General features: G+C 38.4%; 1 protein-coding gene across 3 annotated transcripts in view; it reads right to left on the reverse strand.

Annotated features, from left to right (window-relative positions):
- The window catches only part of Zranb1 (zinc finger RANBP2-type containing 1), a 61,616-nt gene that overhangs the window by 38,432 nt on the left and 3,033 nt on the right, over window positions 1-20,151 (reverse strand). Inside the window, exons 2-3 of one of the 3 annotated variants that reach the window (XM_052713743.1) lie at window positions 4,177-4,341; window positions 1,976-2,826 (exon numbers count right to left, since the gene is read on the reverse strand). The exons of 1 other annotated variant lie outside the window; for it this stretch is intronic. In XM_052713743.1, the coding sequence (XP_052569703.1) occupies window positions 1,976-2,826; window positions 4,177-4,217 (892 nt within the window). In that variant the 5' untranslated portion in view covers window positions 4,218-4,341. The remainder of the gene's footprint in view (window positions 1-1,975; window positions 2,827-4,176; window positions 4,342-20,151) is intronic. One more of the 3 variants, XM_052713744.1, reaches the window with a different exon arrangement.

Consider the following 20,151-nt stretch of genomic DNA (forward strand, 5'->3'; position numbering starts at 1 on the left):
GTGGGATGGGGGTGGAGGGAAGAAGGTGTTAACTTCCTTATGGGTAAAAGGTTCCCTTTAGGTAACAAAAATCTTTTAGGGCAAAACAAAGATAACTGCATAACATTATGAACGCATTAAGTGATACTAAATATATAAATCTGACCCCAATAGGAAAAAAGTAATAAAAAAAAAAACGTGAAGAAAAGGGATGAAATAAGACAACAAAGTCAACAGAGTATGGTTCATGGCTCAATGGAAGGAAAATTAGAACAGTTGCTAAGTGTTACTATGACTAAACTTCAGCGGCTCAACTGCTAGGACATACATTTTGACATTATAAATTAAAAAAAACACTTTCAGATTTCATAACTGAAGAGATGGGTTATGAGCACTGACTGCTCTTCCAGGGGACCCAGGTTCAATTTCCAGCACCCACATAACAGCTCACAACCCTCTGTAATGCAGTCCCAGGGGATTCATTGCCCTTCTGGCCTGCACAAAGGACTGCACACATGGTGTACAGACATGAATGCAGGCAAAACAACCATGAATGTTGAAGAAAATTAAAAAAAACTTCATGGGGTTGGGGATTTAGCTCAGTGGTAGAGTGCTTGCCTAGCAAGCTCAAGGCCCTGGGTTCAGTCCTCAGCTGGGGGGCGGGGGAGGGGGGTGGAGACTTCACATTTCTTCTGTTTTTAAGATTTATTTTTCTTATTTTTAATTGTATGTAGGTGTGTGTGTGTTCATGTGGCTATTTACAACTGGGTGCAGGTGCCCATGAAAGTCAGAGGCATTGTATCCCCTGGAGCTGGGGTAACAAATGGCTGTGAGCCATCTGATATGGGTGCTAGGAACCAAACTCAGGTCCTCTGGAAGAAAACAAATGCTCTGATACTAAGCCATGTCTCCAGCCCTGAGAAACCTCAGATTTCTTGAGGACTACATCTACATCTTCCATACTCATGGGACTACTCCAGAAGGTTAAATCACATAGGGGACACTATTGTTCCACACCAAGTTAACCTTAAAAATCACTTAAATATTTCTAAACAAAAGTGAATGTCAAAATAAGCAACCCACAGAAATAATTTAAATAAAATCCAAACACCTAATTTACTGGGAGCAGAGGGTGTGGGGGGGAACTTTTAAGAATCAGCTAATACTTTCTGACAGGTAGATAGATCTCTGTGAATTTGAGGCCAGCCTGGTCTACACAGTGAGTTCCAGGACAGCCAGGGCTCTGTAGAGAGACTCTGTCTTGTAGAGAGACCCTGTCTCAAAACAAAACAGAATTAAATAACACCTTTATAAATTATACCACAAATTATTACTTCATCAAGTTAGTAGCTGGAGAAAAATCCTCCTTCCACCTGTCTCTGTCCTTTAACATCTCTGAACAAACAATCGTGCCTAATATCATGTGTTTCTTTATGAAAGCACTGAAAACACAATACACATAAATCATAATCTAACTATGGAATCAGCTGGCTATGTGAAATCAGTTCCACCAAGTGTGTAAATATTTACTACATGACATTCATGTTAAGTTAACATCAGCATTTTCAAGGTCAATGTTATGTTCGTTCAACTTCTTGGATCACACATTTTTATGGTATTTTTAACTTCTGACTAAAGCCTTTATCATCACAAGATGCTCACACTGTTTACAAACACCAAGAAAGAGCAGCTGGTGTTCCTCTGTCACATCTTGTTACAATAAATAAGAGAAACAATTTTAAACTTCAGGTATATACTTTCTCCCTGATGTGTTCACAGTCTCTTATACTTAAAAGCTTTCTCTCAAGCTGATAAAGAGGCATGTACACAAGTGGGTACCAGGCAGACAAGGTAAAAAATACAGACCTTTATATATGTATACTTGAGCTATCACACCAAATGAGTCAAATGCTAAGTAATGCTAAGTAATGTTTTCAAGCCATTTTCAATGCCTTTTCCCATCTCATTCAAAATAATGCAAAAAACAGAAACTTACCCACACAGGCATTGAGGAATAGCCAATCAGTCTTTTTCATCCTATTTTTAATCTGCTTTAGTTTTTTAAAGTCCACTTCAAGTTCTTCCTTGCTACCAACAGCACCAGCCAATTCAATTCTCTGAAAATCCATTTTCACTTCAGAGTCCCGTTTCGTAGTTGGAGGCGATCTTCTTTGGCTATTACCACTACTGCAGCTCCCCCTCCATCGAGCTCTGTCTTGTTCATTTATTATTGAAGAAGCCTCTTCAGTCTCTGCCAACTCTATTGCTTCAATGTTATTAGGTCTGGGATGATCACAAACAACACACTTTTTAGCCTTAGCCCAGTTTTCATATGTGCAAACAGAACAAGTCCAATGCTGGGTCCTTGTATTCAGTTTATTTCTATCATTGTACTCTTCACAGGGATCAACAGAAAAAGCAACTGGTCTTGAACCAGATCCTGAGGATTGAGGAGATTCTGTGGGACTCCTGGTCCTACGTTGGGATAAGCACTGAGTACATCTGATTGCTCTTGGCCAGTTCAAATATGTGCACATGTGGCATGACCATTTATTTGCATTTTCCATGCTGTATGAAGACTTAACCCTTGGTCTTGCACTAGAGTCTGGACATATCAAAGGACTACTTCCACCTTCAGTACTGGAAGGATCCCAATCTCTACCAACATCACTTGAACCACTTTTAAATGGATCTTCTGTAATAATTGTTCCACTGGGTCTCTGGGCACGACACATAGTACACTTGATTGCAGACGGCCAATTTTCATACGTACAATATTCACAGGCCCACTTAATCCCATGTTCTGACATTGTGTACTTCTTGAAGTGAGTTATGTCAGGCAGGAAGCTATAAATAATTAGGACACTGTTATTAAAGTAATAGCTACATAATTCCACCTCTGAAAATATGTCCCCAAAAATAAAAATACACTTCAACTTAGAAAATATCTATGCCTTAAAAGACACATGTAAATTTTCTTATTGGATTATTCTACTTTTGTTTGGGGACTTCCAGAGAGATACTGGAGATAAATTCCCAAAGAAGCTCTTAGACTTTAGAATTTAATGAAAGTTTACTTTAGACTGCTGAAAGTGATAAGAAGAAATGAATACAGACTTGTTCTACAGGGGAAGAAGATAAAAATAGTAAGTCACTAGTAGAAATTATTCAATTTCAGTTCAGCTGTCACCACTAATTTAGAAGTTAAAAAGACCTGTAGGCAAGGGAAAGAACACAAACCAAATAGTACCTTAAACATATAACCACTCTCAAATTACAAACAATGTGGATCATGCTATTTATAGTATGTCTGATCCATGAATTCCGAAGATCAAAGTCCTACCTAATTATCTTTGCTAAGGGAGAAAAATAGCTTGAAAGTGCTAATTATTCACTGCTTTTAATTGGCACAAATAGAAAAGAAAGATGCTGAAGAGCACTGATCACAATTAACAAAATAACATGATAAACTAGAAATAGTTCTAATATTCTGTATCCTCAAAATCTAATTACATTTGGAGCAAAAAAGTTACTCCTTATCACCTATACTCTCAGGAAAGTCAAATGGATAAAATGTCTCTAAGAAAACTATTAGCATACTCATGTCAATCTATTTTTGATTGTTCATATTTGATATTTTAAAAATTAATACACTAAAGTTTAATTAATATTAAAAACATATTTGCTATCTAATAGGTCCTAGAAGGTGGGAATACTGGCAATGCCTGTAGTCCTAGCACCTAGAAGGCTGAAGCAGGAGGATCTCGAGACTGAAGATAGCTTGGGCTACACAGTGAGAGACAAGTCAGTCAATAAATATTCCTAGGGCTCTAGTGTGGGCTTACTAACACTACACTATAATGAAGACTTTATTGTTTAATGACAACTAATTCATAAATGAAGCAGTTTACATGGCAAATTTAATGATATTTTAATGACTTAAATTAGAACAGGAAACAACCTCTTAATTTTTCAATCTGTTCTAAATTTAGTACCTCCCCCATGATCTATTTTAACCAGGAAAGAGAAAAGTTTCCTAGCAGAATGATGGGTATTTTTCCTTCTTTCTGAACTTTGGATAAGTATATTCTGTTCCTTCCTATAAAATCTACACCCTACATACAGAGTGACCTTTGCTAAGAGGACAACTTCATAGAAAGGATGCTATTTAGTAACTAAAATAAAAAGCACACTTACTAAGATTTTAGTTTCCATGCTATAACCTCCACCTTGCACATGGTTACAATAAAGGTAAATCAGACCAAAGACAAGATTCAATCTTCATGCTGGCTCAGACTCTGACTTCCTCAGGAGATACTGCAAAACGTGTAAGTGGTTCTGTCTGACTGTGAATAGCTATTCCTGTAAAGGAGACCAAAACTGAATTTCACTTATAGCCTTCTATATTCAAAAGTATTTTTAGAAAGCCTAAATTTTAATCAATTCCATTTTAATTATACTTACTTATTTAAATAACGGACTATTATATTTAGAATTTTTTACTTTAACATAGCAAGAAAAACAGCTAATTTATTGGGCTGGTCAGCCAAATTAAACATAAGAATTTCCTGCATAGTGTAGTATATGTGCACAGACACACGTACACACACGTGTGTATGCATGTCTCCTTATTTTGTGGAGCCAGGGTCTGCACATGTAGGCCAGATTAGCCTCAAACTTGCAGTTCTTTTGCCTCAGCTTCCCAAATACCTGTGGTTGTAGGCGTGTACCAATACAACCAACAATAGTATCATGAGTATGAGTGCTGAGTCAATTCCAATCTGTATTACTGTAAAGGAAAAGGTGAGATGATCCAAATAAGTAAAAAAATAACTACTTATAATTTAGTTTGAAATGCTTGTAACTGAATTTGTTTGAGGTTCCCCCCCCCCCTTACTTAATAACCAGGTAATTTGAATCATCTTGCTTGGACATTTTTAAACTCTGTGTGTGTGTGTGTGTGTGTGTGTGTGTGTGTGTGTGTGTGTGCGGGCGCGCGCGCGCGCAAATGTACATATAGCAGCCAGACAACAACCTCGGGAATATCATTCATCTCCTTTGAGACAGGCTCTCTTACTGGCCTGGAGCTCCCCAATTAGGCTAACAGGGATCCTCCTGTCTCAGCCTCCCCAGCACTGGGGTTCCAAGAGCACACCTTTTTACTGCCTTTTTACCTGGGTGAAGGGATCAAACTCAGGTCCTTGTGCTTGTAAAACAAATGCATTACCAACTGAGGCATCCTCCCAGCCTCTTGCTTAGATTTTTAAATTTTACTTTATACACACTGACTATACCCAATCTAACAGCACTGAAAGTGTGTTCAATGGCAGGGAACTATCATCATACAAGCATACATAAAGTGGACAACAGAAATTTAGTGGCAATATTCATATTCATTAGGCATTTCCTTCCTTTATTGGCATTTTTTTTCATAAATGAAATGTAAATTACTTATTCATGCTATTGGAAATTATAGCAAGCATGCAGAAAGTTACCATAACAAGAACACGTCATTAATAAACATACACTAAAGCAATTACAGTATTTCATTTAAAATATTTACATTCAAAATCCATGCTTGCTTTGATGCATTTTATATGTGCTTGTACTGCATGCTCAACTAACAGCCAGTTATCTTACTTTAGCTAACCTCCATGGAATCAGTGCTCTGTCATAACATACTTAAATTTTCAAGGCTGACAAAAACAAAGAACTGCCACTGATACAATCACATTGGAGCTCTAAAATGGCTCAACAGGTAAAGGTGCCTGCTGCCAATCCTGACAACCTGAGTTTATTCTTGGGATCCACATGGTAGGTGGAAAGAACTCCTGCAAGCTGTCCTCTGGCCTCCCCATGCTTGCCAAGGTACACAACTCACACAGGCACACAAAGTGAAATTTTTAATGTAATAAAATTCAAAATAGTAATAATCATATCAAGACTAGCTTGGAGGCAGAGTTCAATGGAGAGCATGTCACCCATATGCAAGGCCCTGAGTTAAATTTCAGCACTACATAATTATCATCATGACTATTCATCATAAATGCTATCATAAATGAAGAACAAACAGCAGCCTAAGTTCCCTGCTCATTCTGAAAATACAGGTAACTTTGCAATTCCAAACTGAAATTCGAGGAAGACAAGAGAAGCACACTAGACTGTTTTCTATTGAGACACATACTCTGGGGAGTTGAAACTCAACAGGATACTGTGTTTTAGTAACTGAAAGCTACAATTCATTAGAGATCATCTGAGAGAGCCATTTTTATCTGTGGCAATCAGTAAATCAAAAAGTGAGGACAATGTGTGATTTTACATTCCTAAGAATTAACAGAAAGTATCCTTTTTCTTCCAGACTTGTCACACCTCATGAGGTATATAAAATTATTTTCAAGGAAAATAGTTCTAAGAGGGTTTTTTCTTTTAACAGTTTTCTTTTTAATTGTGTGTATCTGTATGTCCGTGTAGGTGTGTGTGTGCACATAAGTGCAGGTCCTGCAGAGGCCAGAAGAGGAATTACAGGTGGTTGAAAGCTGGAAACCAAATGCAAGTGCTCTACAAAACAGTATTTGCTCTAAACCACTGAGCTATCTATCCAGCCCCATTGCTTGAAAAAGAACTGTGACTAAATATCATGCTACCATATTATAGCCAAGTCATTTAACTTAGTAAGTCTAATTCTGCATGCAATCTATATTTCCAAATTCTATTCAAGGACCCATATTTCAATAAATTGGTACAATAAAATCTGCATAACAGAGGCTTTAAAAAGATTTTTTAAGTTTATTTTTATTTTATGTGCTTTGGTGTTTTGCCTGCATGAATGTCTGTGTGAGGGTGTCAGGACCCCTAAAACTGGAGTTAGAGACAGTTGTGAGCTGCCATGTGGTTTCTAGGAATTGAACCAGGGTTCTCAGGAAGAGCAGTCAGTGCTTGCAACCACGGAGCCATCTCTCCAGCCCCCTTAAAGGATTTTTTTTTTTTTTTTTTTTTTTTTTTTTTTAGCTCCTGGATTCATTTCTCCACAGAATTATATGTGTTACACTTGATCCAAGTAACATTTGTCTTAAGAGTCACAATTATGTCCATTTCTTCTTAAGAAGTCTTTATCAGGGCTGGAGAGAGAGTTCACTGGCTAAGAGCAGTTGGGGCTTTTGCAGAAGACTCAGGTTCAGTTCCCAGCACCTACATGGCACCTCACAACCATTGTAACCCAAGTTCCAGAGGATCCAATGCCTTCTGACCTTCACAGGTACCAGGCAAACATGTAGTACACACACACACACACACACACACACACACACACACACATATATATACATATATATATATATATATATATGTATATATATATATATTACAGGCAAAACAAACCTAAAATAATTTAAAATTATATTATTCTGCTTAGTTAAGTCTTATTTATGAATTATTACTAAACACTCAATAAACAAAGTCACATTTAATTTATGCCTCATGAATTAGGTACTATACTACAAATCTCGACCCTCTATTAAAGTGATGAAGTGCTGGCCTGGCCTGCCCAAAAACACCTGCACGCCACTGTTAAAAAAATAAATAAAAGCAAAAAACACATATGAAACACATATGAATAATCCTCATCAAGCACAAACTCTTTAAAAAACAAACTGTGGTTAAGTTCAGTTGTCAATAGTTTCAAATGAGAAATTTTTCAAAAGGATTAATGACAGCAGTCTTAAAGTATTTTTTTAATTTTAACATAAACTATACATAATATGTAGTTACTAATATGAAGCTGTGGAGATTTATAAATGTTCGCAGGGCATCTTAAAGGACTATAAAAAATGAAAGAGGGCGCACACACACACAATTTTCAAATTCTCTTAAAATATTACAAAGTAATTCTGAATTACAAAATTTATATATAAATAAAAAAATCAAAAACATTGGTGGTGGTGTCACATGCCTTTAATTCCAGCACTTGAGAGGCAGAGGCAGGTGGATCTCTTGAGTTCGAGGCCAGCCTGGTCTACAGAGTGAGTTCCAGGACAACCAGGGCTACACAGAGAAACCCTGCCTTAAAAAACAAAAAAACAAAAACAAAAAAAAAAAAAAAGGAAAGGAAGAAAACACTGCTTGACTCTTCAGTCAAAATCCCCACTCAGTTTCTCTTTTCTCATCTTCCTATATCACACTATCTTCCTCACAACCATCAGGAAAAACAGTGGTGCTACAGCAGGGTCCTGACGACATGGAGAACCCACTAACTACAAATTTAATCCCATTCCAGAGCTCAGATAACTTATCAAATCCCCATTAAACCTCTTATCTTTTCTTCATAAGGCACTCCTATCCTGATTTCTCCAGTTTCCACAAATGATATCATTCATATCCCTGGACCTCAGCTGAGAATCTCAGAATCACCTTGAATTCTGCCTTCTACACAATTTTTTCCCAGTAGTTTCCATCTGATCAGTTATTTGTTTCCACCCCACTGGCATCAATCCTTCCTCAGCTCAGGTCAGAACTACCGTAATATCCTCCTAAGCACCTTTGTTTTCTAAACACGTCCAGGTGACTGTTACCACAGCACTCCTCTTTTCTGAAGTTCTCTCCAATACAAGTTCAGTTCCCTCTTATAACACACACAAGCCCACTCACTCACTTCCATACACTCGACACATATCCTCAACTTATTGACATGTCATCATTCCCAAAGATGCACACATAAAGTCATTGCCTTCGATAGGCTCATCCTTAAAACTCAGTTACTTCTCATCACAGGAAGCTCTCAGATGACTCCAAGAACATTTCAAGCAATCATGCTTTTATTGATATGTGGAGTTACTGTGTTTCCTCTTAGGATTAATTTCTGGAATATCAATTTCTAAGTTCACTGCCACCAATTTTCAATCAGGGCAGCAAAGGTTTCCGAAACCCCGTCTCACAGATTTTAGAGGACAAAGCCTACAGACCAGTACACTGTGTTTTTTAAGACCAACAAAATACAGATAATGTCACATTCCGTGACCTGGAAAAAAGCAACAGTGAAGCTTTTGAGCAATCTCTGAACAAATTCTAGAGAGTAAATCAACTCCATGGGTAAAAGTGCAGAAGTACCAAGACCATGGTAAATGTGCTTGCAAGACAGTGTTAAGTAGGAAAAGGTAAGGCTTTATTGGTATTTTTTTTAAGCCTAACAAGATAGTTCATGTCTATAATCACAGCAGTTGGAATCAAGAGACACAATGGGAGTAAGCACAAGGTCAACCTGAGCTACAGTCAAATTGTGTCTCATAATCCCAATTGCTGGGGACATAGCTGAGCTATATAACATATACCTGGCATGTTCCAAGGCCCTGAGTTAATTTCCAGTACTCAGCACTACTGAAAAAAAAAAAAAGTGCCAAGCCACAGGCACTGGGAGTCTACAGCTGGCAGCAGAACCAGAAAAACTAGAAGGAGCCTAATGGAATACAATGAAAGACAACACTTTACCTAGAGAAGGTAAAATGCATAATGCCAAAGTTCTTAAAACAACAACACTACCAACAAAAAAACCCTAGGAACTGAGATTGAATGTCAAGAGATTTCAAAGTTCAAATCAAGCTGATTTAAACAAAGCAAATGAAGTAGTACCACCTTTCAGATTGAGGTTTTAGGCTGGGGTTCCCGTTTGATACATCTGAGATATATTCCTATCTAGCTAGACAGATTACAAACTGGCAAAAGCTAGCTATACCCGTTTTCCCCCCTTATCTTACCACACAAGTTACATATGTATCACCAACTATCTAAAGTGTTCCGCTGAAAATCATGGTCTTTACTGTGTCCTCCTCTCACTCACTCCCATCAAATGGACTGGAGAGATGGCTCAGCAATCAAGAGCACTGCTGCTCTTCCCGAGGACCTGGGTTTCATCCCCAACATTCACATGGTGATTCACAATCATCTGTAACTCCAGTTCCAGAGGATTCAACCTCCTCTTCTGGACTCCACAAGCACCACGCATGTGGTGAACAGATATACATGCAAGCAAAACTTTATTTATACATATAAAATAATAAATTTTAATTTATAATAACATAAATAAATATGACCAGGTGTGCAGACACATGCCTGAAATCCCAGCACTAAGAAAAGTACAAGCAGGAGGATGTCAACTTCTGGACCAGCCTGGGCTACAGAGACAATGTCTCAGAAATAAATGAACATGCACTGCATAAAATGTAACTTATAATAGAAATAATATAATTTCCATAACAAAATTATAAAACATTTTGCCCCTGCTACTTTGATATTTGGAATATGAATAACTTATGGGGAAAAAAAGAACAACCATAAAATTTGTCAAATAGCTTAGTCTGGAGCCTTCTGGTCCTGTGACCCACAACTAAGCACACTGTTCTCACCAGACTTCAAGACATGTTTTGGCTTTCCTGTATTTCTCACTAGCTCTTCTCCCTCAATCTTTGTTGGCTTCTTTTTATTTCTGATTTCAGGCACCAAGAGTTCCTTGGTTGACACAGCTCTAACCACCAACTCACTCTTTTAGGAATTTCAATCAATCTGTGGTTTTACTTTTTTCCCTTCCTTTCTTTATTTGTATGTAGTTCACATGTAGGTCAGAGGACAACTTTCAGGAGTCAGTTCTCCCTTTCCACTATGGGTGTTACAGGGATCAAATTCAGGTCATCAGCTTTGGCAGCAAATGCCTGTACCTGATCCATCTCACTGGCTCCCATCTGTGGGTGTTAAATCCTACCTATATGCTGATGATTCCCAAATTCTATTTCCAGTCTGACACTACCCAACTTCAGATTAATGAATCCAGCCGCCTCCAGAACATTTACTCAACTATTTAACAAACATCTCAAACTTACCATATCCAAAACTGAATTCTATATCAGAATTTCATGTTTCTAAGCTTCAGTTTAACTATCAACAGTTTAAAGGAACTAGACTACTAAGAATAAATTGTTCATTAAATACTTGTTCCAGCTGGGTAGTGGTAGCGCACACCTTTAATTCCAGCACTCGGGAGGCAGAGCCAGGCAGATCTTTGTGAGTTTGAAGCCAGCCTGGTTCTAGACAGCGAGAACCAGGACAGGCACCAAAACTACACAGAGAAACCCTGTCTCCAAAAACAAAAAAAAAAAAAAGAAAGAAAGAAATACTGTTCCATCCCTCGATACCTGAAAGTATGCCATTCTATGCCAGACTTCTGTATTAAAAATCTGAGCAACATGAACTGCTATCACAACCCATGTACTGATTATTTGGATAGTGCTACATAAAGGGCACAAGTACCAATTTTTTACAAATCACTAATTTTTGGTAGTGGTTCTGAGGAATTAATAAAAAAAAAAAAAAAAAGCCAGGGCTTTGCATGTGCTGGCAAGTACTCTGAGCTATAGTCCAAGTATCTAAAAATACTACATACATGTGAAAACAATGTATAAGTAGATCTCAGAATTACCCTTCCTCTACAGAAATCACTGTTACCTAGGAAAGAGTCCCCTGTTATCAAAGAAGACTGAACTGAACAAACCTGGTAAAAGTCCTCCCAAGAATGTGAAAAGTAGTACAAAATAAATTCAAGTTAAATAACAGTTATCAGACCAGGTGTGGTGATGCATGCTTTTGAATCTCTGTGAGTTCGAAGCCATCCTAGTCTACAGAATGAGTTCCAGGACAGTTAGGGCTGTTACACAGAGAACCCCTGTCTCAGAAAAACAAACAAACAAAATAAAACAAAAAAAACAGCTATCAGAATGACACTGGCCACACCAGCACTATGCCATTACTTGCTGTGGGATGGTCTGTATGTCAAATGCTCTGATTGGTCAATAAATAAAACACTGATTGGCCAGTGGCCAGGCAGGAAGTATAGGCGGGACTAACGGAGAGGAGAACTGAGAGAACAGGAAGGTGGGAAGAGACACTGCCAGCCTCCGCCATGACAAGCAGCAATGTGAAGATGCCAGTATAGAAGCTACAAGCCACGTGGCAAGGTATAGATTTATAGAAATGGATTAATTTAAGATATAAGAACAGTTAGCAAGAAGCCTGCCATGGCCATACAGTTTGTAAGCAATATAAGTCTCTCTGTTTACTTGGTTGGGTCTGAGCGGCTGTGGGACTGGTGGGTGAGAGAGATTTGTCCTGACAGTGGGCCAGGCAGGAAAACTCTAGCTACAATTACTTAACTGAGGCAATTACCCATACTACAACTAGATGATCTAGTTTTTAATATTTTATTTATACGTGTGTACATATTGAGTGTTGGGAAACAGATGTGTCCCCTGAAACTGGAGTTACAGGCAGTTGTAAGCCACCTGATGTTGGTGCTGGGAACACAACTCCTGTCCTCTTGCAAGAACAGTACATGGTCTTAACCATTGAGCCATCTCTCCAACCCCATTAAAGATTATCATTTCAATGTGATAAAAATGTATTAACTAACCCAGGCAGTGGTGGTGCACACCTTTAATCCCAGCACTCGGGAGGCAGAGCCAGGCGGATCTCTGTGAGTTCCAGGCTAGCCTGGTCTACAGAGTGAGTTCCAGGAAAGGCGCAAAGCTACACAGAGAACCCTGTCTCCAAAAACCAAAAAAGAAAAAGAATGTATTAACTAGCCGGCGGTGGTGGTGCACGCCTTTAGTCCGGCACTTTTGGGAGGCAGAGGCAGGCGGATCTCTGTGAGTTCAAGGCCTGCCGGGGCTACAGAGTTCGTTCCAGGACAGCCTTTAAAGCTACACAGAGAAACTCTGTCTCAAAACACCAAAAAAAAAAAAAAAAAAGTATTAACTAGGGGGCTGGAGAGATGGCTACAATGGTTGCTCTTCCAGAGGACCTGGGCTCAATTCCTAGCACCCACATGGCAGCTCACAACTGTCTGTAACTACAGTTCCAGAGGACCTGGCACCCTCACACAGACATACATTCAGGCAAAACATCAGTGCACATAAAAAATCTTAAAAAAAAAATAAAGAATGCATTAACTAGGGGAGAAAACATAGTAAGAGAATTATCACAGGTTCTCCCTCTTAAACATGAATTAGCAATCCACTGATGAGAAAAAAAAAGACCTAGAAAACACAATTATTTACAATTGTATCCAATCTAGCATATAACATATATATGACATTTATATAACATAAATAGTGACATTTCTTTTCATCTACCTCCTAGTCATTTCAGGAATTCCCTTTACTTACCAACTTTATCTCATTAAATACAAAATCAACTTTCTCCTAAGCATTTCAGTTACTAGACAGTGTAAGAAAGGTAAGGAATACTACATACATGCATGTCCCTCAGCTATAGTAAAATCAATTTTAGTCATGCACCCCAAATTACAATCTCAAACAAAACTAATCAATTTACAACTCAGAAGTAGTAGACAGATACAACTAGGTAAAACATTCTCCTTGTGCTCAGGGAAACTATAGAAATGAAAAATTACAGACTTCTTAGATGTGTATGGGACTGGGACAATTAACCTTCAGAGTACATTGCCAATTCAGCATTTAAAAATAAAAGAGAAGACACACGCCTTTAGTCCCAGAACTCTGGAGGTAGAGGCAAGTGGATCACTTTGAGTTCAAAGCCAGCCTGGTCTACAGAGTGAGTTCCAGGACAGCCAGGACTACAGAGAAAAACCCTGTCTCTAAGACAAAAATAAATAAGTAAAAATAAAAGAGGTCTGGGAGCTAATTCAGTCTAGCATGCCTGAAATCCTGGCTTCCATCCCGAGGATCATAAAATAATGAGACTTTTCTAAGAACTTAACTGTAGCCTGAAGTTTCTCTGGTCCTGCCCTGCCCCGCAGTCTGGACGAATCTCTCCCACCCGCATCCTGCAGCCACTCGGTCCCAAGTAAACACACAGAGGCTTATATTATTTACAAATTGTATGGTCTATTGGTCAGGCTTCTTGTTAGCTAGCTCTTATAACTTAACCCATTTCTATTAATCTATATGTTGCCATGTGGCCATGGTGTTACCCGTCTACTGGCATCTTGTTGCTTCTTAGGCGGCGGGGGTGTCTCCCCTTACTCTCCTTTCTCCTTTCACTATCTCTCTTGGATTTTCCCGCCTGGCTCCATCCTGCCCTGCCATAGGCCAATGCAGCTTTATTTATTAGCCAATGGGGAGTAACACATATTCACAGAATACAGAAAGACATCCAACAGCACTTAACATGTTCAAAACTTCTTTCATTATTCTATTCTCTGTAGAGATTGCCAACAGATTACTCCCAAATTACAAAGCACCTATAAGAAGGTTATTGATAAGGATATCTAGCTCACTAATAGCAGCTTTTCATCAGATGCTAAAGGAGCTATGTGTTTGACAGGGGAAGGAGGTAGAAACCTGTAACTTTTACATAAAAGTATATGAAATAAGGCTCTGAAAAAGTGGCAGAAGCAAACATCTGAAATACTCCAAGGCAGTGCCAACTTAGATTTACCATCTGATTCAAAAATACCAATCTCTCAAATCAATTCAACTTCTGTTATTCACTTGAAACATAAAAGTTATTTTTGAATTAAAATTGTATAAAAACATCAGGTATAGTGGCCCATATCTTTACCCCCAACACTCAGGCAGAATCAGGCAGACCTCTGTGAGTTCAAGACCAGTCTGGTGTACAAAGCAAGCTCCATATTAGCCAGGGTTACATAATGAGACTGTATTAAAAAAAAATTTTTTTTTACTTAAAATGTGTTACTTAATAATGTAATCTAGAACCAGACGGTGGTGGCACATGCCTTTAATCCCAGTGCTCAGGAGGCAGAGCCAGGAGGATCTCTTAGTTTGAGGCCAACCTGGTCTACAGAGTGAGTTACAGGACAGCCAGGGATACACAGAGAAACCCTGTCTTGAAACAAAACAAAACCAAAACAAACAAATAAAAACCAATGATTCCTATAGTATAAGTAATAAGAACAGGATGAAGTTTTTCTTTTTCTTTCATTGTAAAGACAGCAAAGGGCATCATGCAGAACAGTGAAAACACTGTTCGTTCCAAATCATTAGAAGTGGGTGAACAGTTAGGCCAACTCTATTTCACAATTCTGCCAAAGTTAGCCCTGTTCAACAAGTAAACATAATAGCTAACAAACCTTGCTAAGCACTATATGAAACATTTTACATATATTAGCCAATTCACTCCTCCGAACTATTATTATGTCCAATTTTAAAGACTAGAGACAGGGCTGGAGAGATGGCTCAGAGGTTAAGAGCACTGGCTGCTCTTCCAGAGGTCCTGAGTTCAATTCCCAGCAACCACATGGTGGCTCTCAACCATCTGTAATGGGATCTGGTGCCCTCTTCTGGTGTGCAGACATACATGTAGGCAGAACACTATATATATAATAAATAAATCTTAAAAAAAAGTTTAAAAAAAAAAAAGACTAGAGACAAAGTACAGTAACTACCATTAAGAAAAAAATAATAATAATCAGGAGCTGCTAAGTGATAGAGCCACAATTTGAATCCAAGCCTTCTATATCCAAGCGCACACACTCAGTTGCATGTTCCCACCATCCAAAACTCGAATTATTAACTTGCCTGAGTTTCTTGCAGAGCAATCCCTCTGAGACTACCAACAGGCAATATCTAAACACACATTTTGAAAAACAACAGAAACTTGGTGACACACATTTTATTCATGTTTTCCTTTTTAGATTTAGAATGATGAAAGAGATGTCTAAAAAGTTGAACAAATAAGCAGAACCTAGAAATTTATTTAAAAACAAAACACTAAATTTGCACCTAGAATGGGTGGGGGTGAAGGGACACATTACAGGCAGCCTGACTTTAGACTAATCTATAATAGTCCAGATTGGAGAAGGAAAAAAAAAAAAAAAGAAAGAGAGAGAGAGAGAGAGAGAGAGAGAGAGAGAGAGAGAGAGAAAGAAAAGAAAGAAAGAAAGAAAGAAAGAAAGAAAGAAAGAAAGAAAGAAAGAAAGAAAGAAAGAAAGAAAGAAAGAAAGAATCAGACTCAGGAGGCAAAGGCAGGCAAATCTCTGTGAGTTCCAGGACAGCCAGAGCTACAGAGTGAGACCCTACCTGTCTCAAAAAACAATAAAAACAAACAAATATGCTATGTTAATAAAAATTTTAAAAGCCTTCTATTTGCATTCAGCCAAGTGAAAAAGAGTAAGTCTAACTACATGACATGTTTAGATGGTATAGAATCTACAGATGATCACATTGTAAAGAAAAGCAATGACTGTCTATGTGATTAGTAAGCATATTCTACATATCTGTTAGAGCCAAAATCATCTTTCTTGTAAAAATAAAAGGCAATTAAATAATGTGCTCTCCAGCATGGTACTACACTAGTTAGCAAAGCCTCTGTTCTTCTGTGTAAAAAAAAAATAAATAAATAAAACTCACTTTAGAATTTCTACTAATGGACTTATTCTGCAAACACCTTATTTCCAAAGATAATTAAAAAAATAGATTTTCCCTGTTTCCACTGTAATATACCGAGTTAAGCTCAAATTTTAAAAGTTAACTAGCTGAGGAGTGATGGTGCATGCACTTGGGTGGCAGAAGTAGGCGGATCTCTGAGTTCAAGGCCAGCCTGGTCTAAAGATCGAGTTCCAGGACAGCCAGAGCCACAGAAAGAGATCCTGTTTCAAAAAACAAAAAACAAACAAACAAAAATCCTAACTAATATTTAATTTGTTACTACATAACAGACCTGAGCAATATCAAAACCTGTTTCTAATGCTGTCATATGCCCTACCATGAATTAAATGTACCACATAATATAAATGGTAATAGAAATAGAATGTGATCAAGCCTCTGATATGACTGCCGAGTTATAGGATGTAGTAGACAGAGAGGCACAAGACTGGGATATATTGGGATAGTTCCAGTGGGAGAGGGAAATCAGCACTGAAATATTTGCAGTTTTTCTTTAAATAATCCCCAAGGAAGAGGTAGAAAAACTAGAAATGAAACAATGTGTGCCATGTGTTGATAATGAGGTTATGAACACATGAGAATTCATTGTCCTGGAAGGGACAGAACAGAACACAGAATGAAATGTTTTGGAGAGTATTAACACAATCCTACTGAAAATAATGGTCCAGGGACTTACAGACTTGGTCTATAAACGCTTTACTGGATTGTAAACAAATTCAAAGTAAATGTTTAAAAAAACTGTTCTTGCAATTTTACAGAATTTTTTTTTGTTTTGTTTTTTTGTTTTTGTTTTTTTTTTTTTGAGGGTTTCTCTGTGTAGTTTTAGTGCCTGTCCTGGATCTCACTCTCTAGACTAGGCTAGCCTCAAACTCACAGAGATCTGCCTCCTGAGTGCTGGGATTAAAGGCAAGCGCCACCGCCGCCTGGCAGCTATATTAAGTTTTAAAAATAATATTAACTTCCAAACCCAAACTGAATGTTTTATGTCATTGTATTCAACACTTAAAAATTATTCTGGATAACCTGGGTGGTGGTGGCATACTCTTTTAATCCCAGCACTCAGGAGGCAGAGCCGGGCAGATCTCTGTGAGTTCGAGGCCAGCCTGGTCTACAGAGCAAGATCCAGGACAGGCTCCAAAACTACACAGAGAAACCCTGTCTCAAAAAGCAAAACAAAACAAAAAACAAACAAACAAAAAAAAAAACAACTTAATATAGCATAGCTGTGAGTGGTAGCATATGCCTAACAAAGCCAGCACTCAGAAAGCTAAGGTAGGAGGATCACTTTCCTCAAGTTCTAGGTCAGCCTGCAAAGTATTCACCAAACTAGCCTGGAGTACACAATGAGATCCTGTCTTATAAAGAAAAGAAAAAAATTCTACAACTTACAGGCATGGTTTAAAAGTGAGAAATACAACAAAATACAAACCAAAGTTCCTTTCATCCTAAACTTCCACAGATGAGTATACTTCAGGAAAATGAAGTAGTAAAATGCTGCCTTCTTAACAGTTTGGTACTGCAGAGCTGGGGATGTAGCTTAATTGGCAGAGGACTCATCTAGCATGAACAAGGTTACATCTCCAGCACATTCCTGTAATTCCAGCATTGGGAAGGCAGAGGCAGGAGATCAGAAATCCACCTACATGCCAAGTTTTAGGAAAGCCTGGGCTACATGAGAACCTGTCTCAAAGAAGAGAGGAGGAGGATGTAGCATGAATCTTAAAGAGTCTTATTAATAAAAACAAACCCAGGGCCTAGGATTGGGGTGAATACTGGAAGATCAGAGAAGCAGAACAAGCCACAGCTTCCTCACCTCGCCAATTCCTCAGGTGATCCTGTTTCCTCAGACTGGAAACCTCTGAGTCCTCATCCGAATGGCTCTCAGCTGAACTGTTAGTCAGAAGCCTAAAAGCTTAACCAGGCTCTAAGTGCCTGGTCCTCACGCCTTATATACCTTTCTGCTTTCTGCCATCACTTCCTGGGATTAAAGGCTCACTTCCTGGGATTAAAGGTGTGAGTCAACATTAGCTGTTTCCAGTGTGGCTTTAAACTCACAGAGATCCGGATGGATCTCTGCTTCCCAAGTGACAGGATTAAAGGCGTGTGTGCCACCATTTTCTGGCCTCTATATCTAGTGGCTGTTCTGTTCTCTGACCCCAGATAAGTTTACTAGGGTGCACAATATTTTGGGGAACGTAATATCACCACAGGAGGAGGAAGAAGAGAAGAAAAAAAAGAAGAAAGGTTCATGAGTATACAAGCACAAATCTATAAAATACATTGCACCAGGCACAGTGTACACAACTTTAATCTCAACAGTCAGGAGGCAGAAGCAGACAAATTTCTATGAGTTCAAGGCTGGCTTGCTCTACATAGCAAGTTCTAGGCTTGCCATGAGACACTGAGACCCTGTCAAACAAAACAAACAGGTGGGCCTGGTGTTGAATGCCTTTATTCCCAGCACTTGGGAGGCAAAGCATGTGGACCTGAGTTCGAGGCCTGTGAGTTGACTTCTGAGTTCAAGGCTAGCCTGGTCTACAGAGTGAGTTCTACAACAGCCAGGGCTACACAGAGAAACCCTGTCTTGAAAAGACAAAAGAAAGAAAGAGAGAGAGAGAGGGAGGGAGGGAGGGAGGGAGGGAGGGAGGGAGGGAGGGAGGGAAGGAAGGAAGGAAGAAAGAAAGAAAGAAAGAAAGAAAGAAAGAAAGAAAGAAAGAAAGAAAGAAAGAAAGAAAGAAAGAAAGAGAGTTATATATCCAAGTGACATAAATAATTGAACCAACAAACTGATTAACTATTAAAAATATTAATGTAGCCGGGCGTTGGTGGCGCACACCTTTAATCCCAGCATAGGCGGATCTCTCTGAGTTTGAGGCCAGCCTGGTCTACAGAGCAAGTTCAAGGACAGGCACCAAAACTACACAGAGAAATTCTGTCTCAAAAAAACTAAAATAATAATAATAATAATAATAATGTAACCTTATCAAGTCAATGGGCTACTTGGATTTGTAAAAAGCACTTTCATAGACCAATACCAGTAATGAGATTGAAACCTAGATCAGTTAGCATTCCTACTAATAATTAAGTTGGATCCATTACTTCATATCATTTATAAACTTTTTCTTTTTTGAGACAAGGTTTTTCTGTGTAGCCCTTGCTGTCCTGAAACTCACTCTGCAGAACAAGCTGGCCTTGAACTCACAGAGATCCACCTGCTTCTCCCTCCCAAATGCTGGGATTAAAGGCCTATGCCACCACCGCCTGGCTGACCATAAACATAAATTTAAGAGCTAAACTATAAAATATTAGATGAAGTCAGGGTTACAACTTAATTTTTTTGAATGCAGCTATCCATTTCTCCTACTGTATGTTGATTACTGAACTTTAAGCCTAATTATTCTCAACTATAAGCTCTTTATTTTGAGACAGTATTCTTTAGATGTATGCCAAAATCCCTGTTGTGTAGCTGAAGGAAAGGATCCTCATTTAGTGCTGCATATTAAGCTGCAATAACACACTTGCAATTCGAATTCAGAAGACAGTATATAATGGCTGTGATTTGTTGTTGTTTTGCTTTAAATAACCCCCTTCAATTCTCTGCTTCCTTGTTTAGGACATATAATTAACTTTCTTCTTTTATTTCTCTTTGTATTTAATGAAGCTAAAGCTTACCTGTTTGTTTATTATTTTTATGGTGCTAGGGATCAAATTTGTTAGGTAAGCATTCTAGTTCTGAGCTACATCA

The sequence above is a fragment of the Peromyscus californicus genome, unplaced genomic scaffold (genome assembly GCF_007827085.1).
Source record: "Peromyscus californicus insignis strain IS unplaced genomic scaffold, ASM782708v3 Scaffold_4__1_contigs__length_199733344, whole genome shotgun sequence".
In the NCBI taxonomy this organism is placed as follows: domain Eukaryota; kingdom Metazoa; phylum Chordata; class Mammalia; order Rodentia; family Cricetidae; genus Peromyscus; species Peromyscus californicus.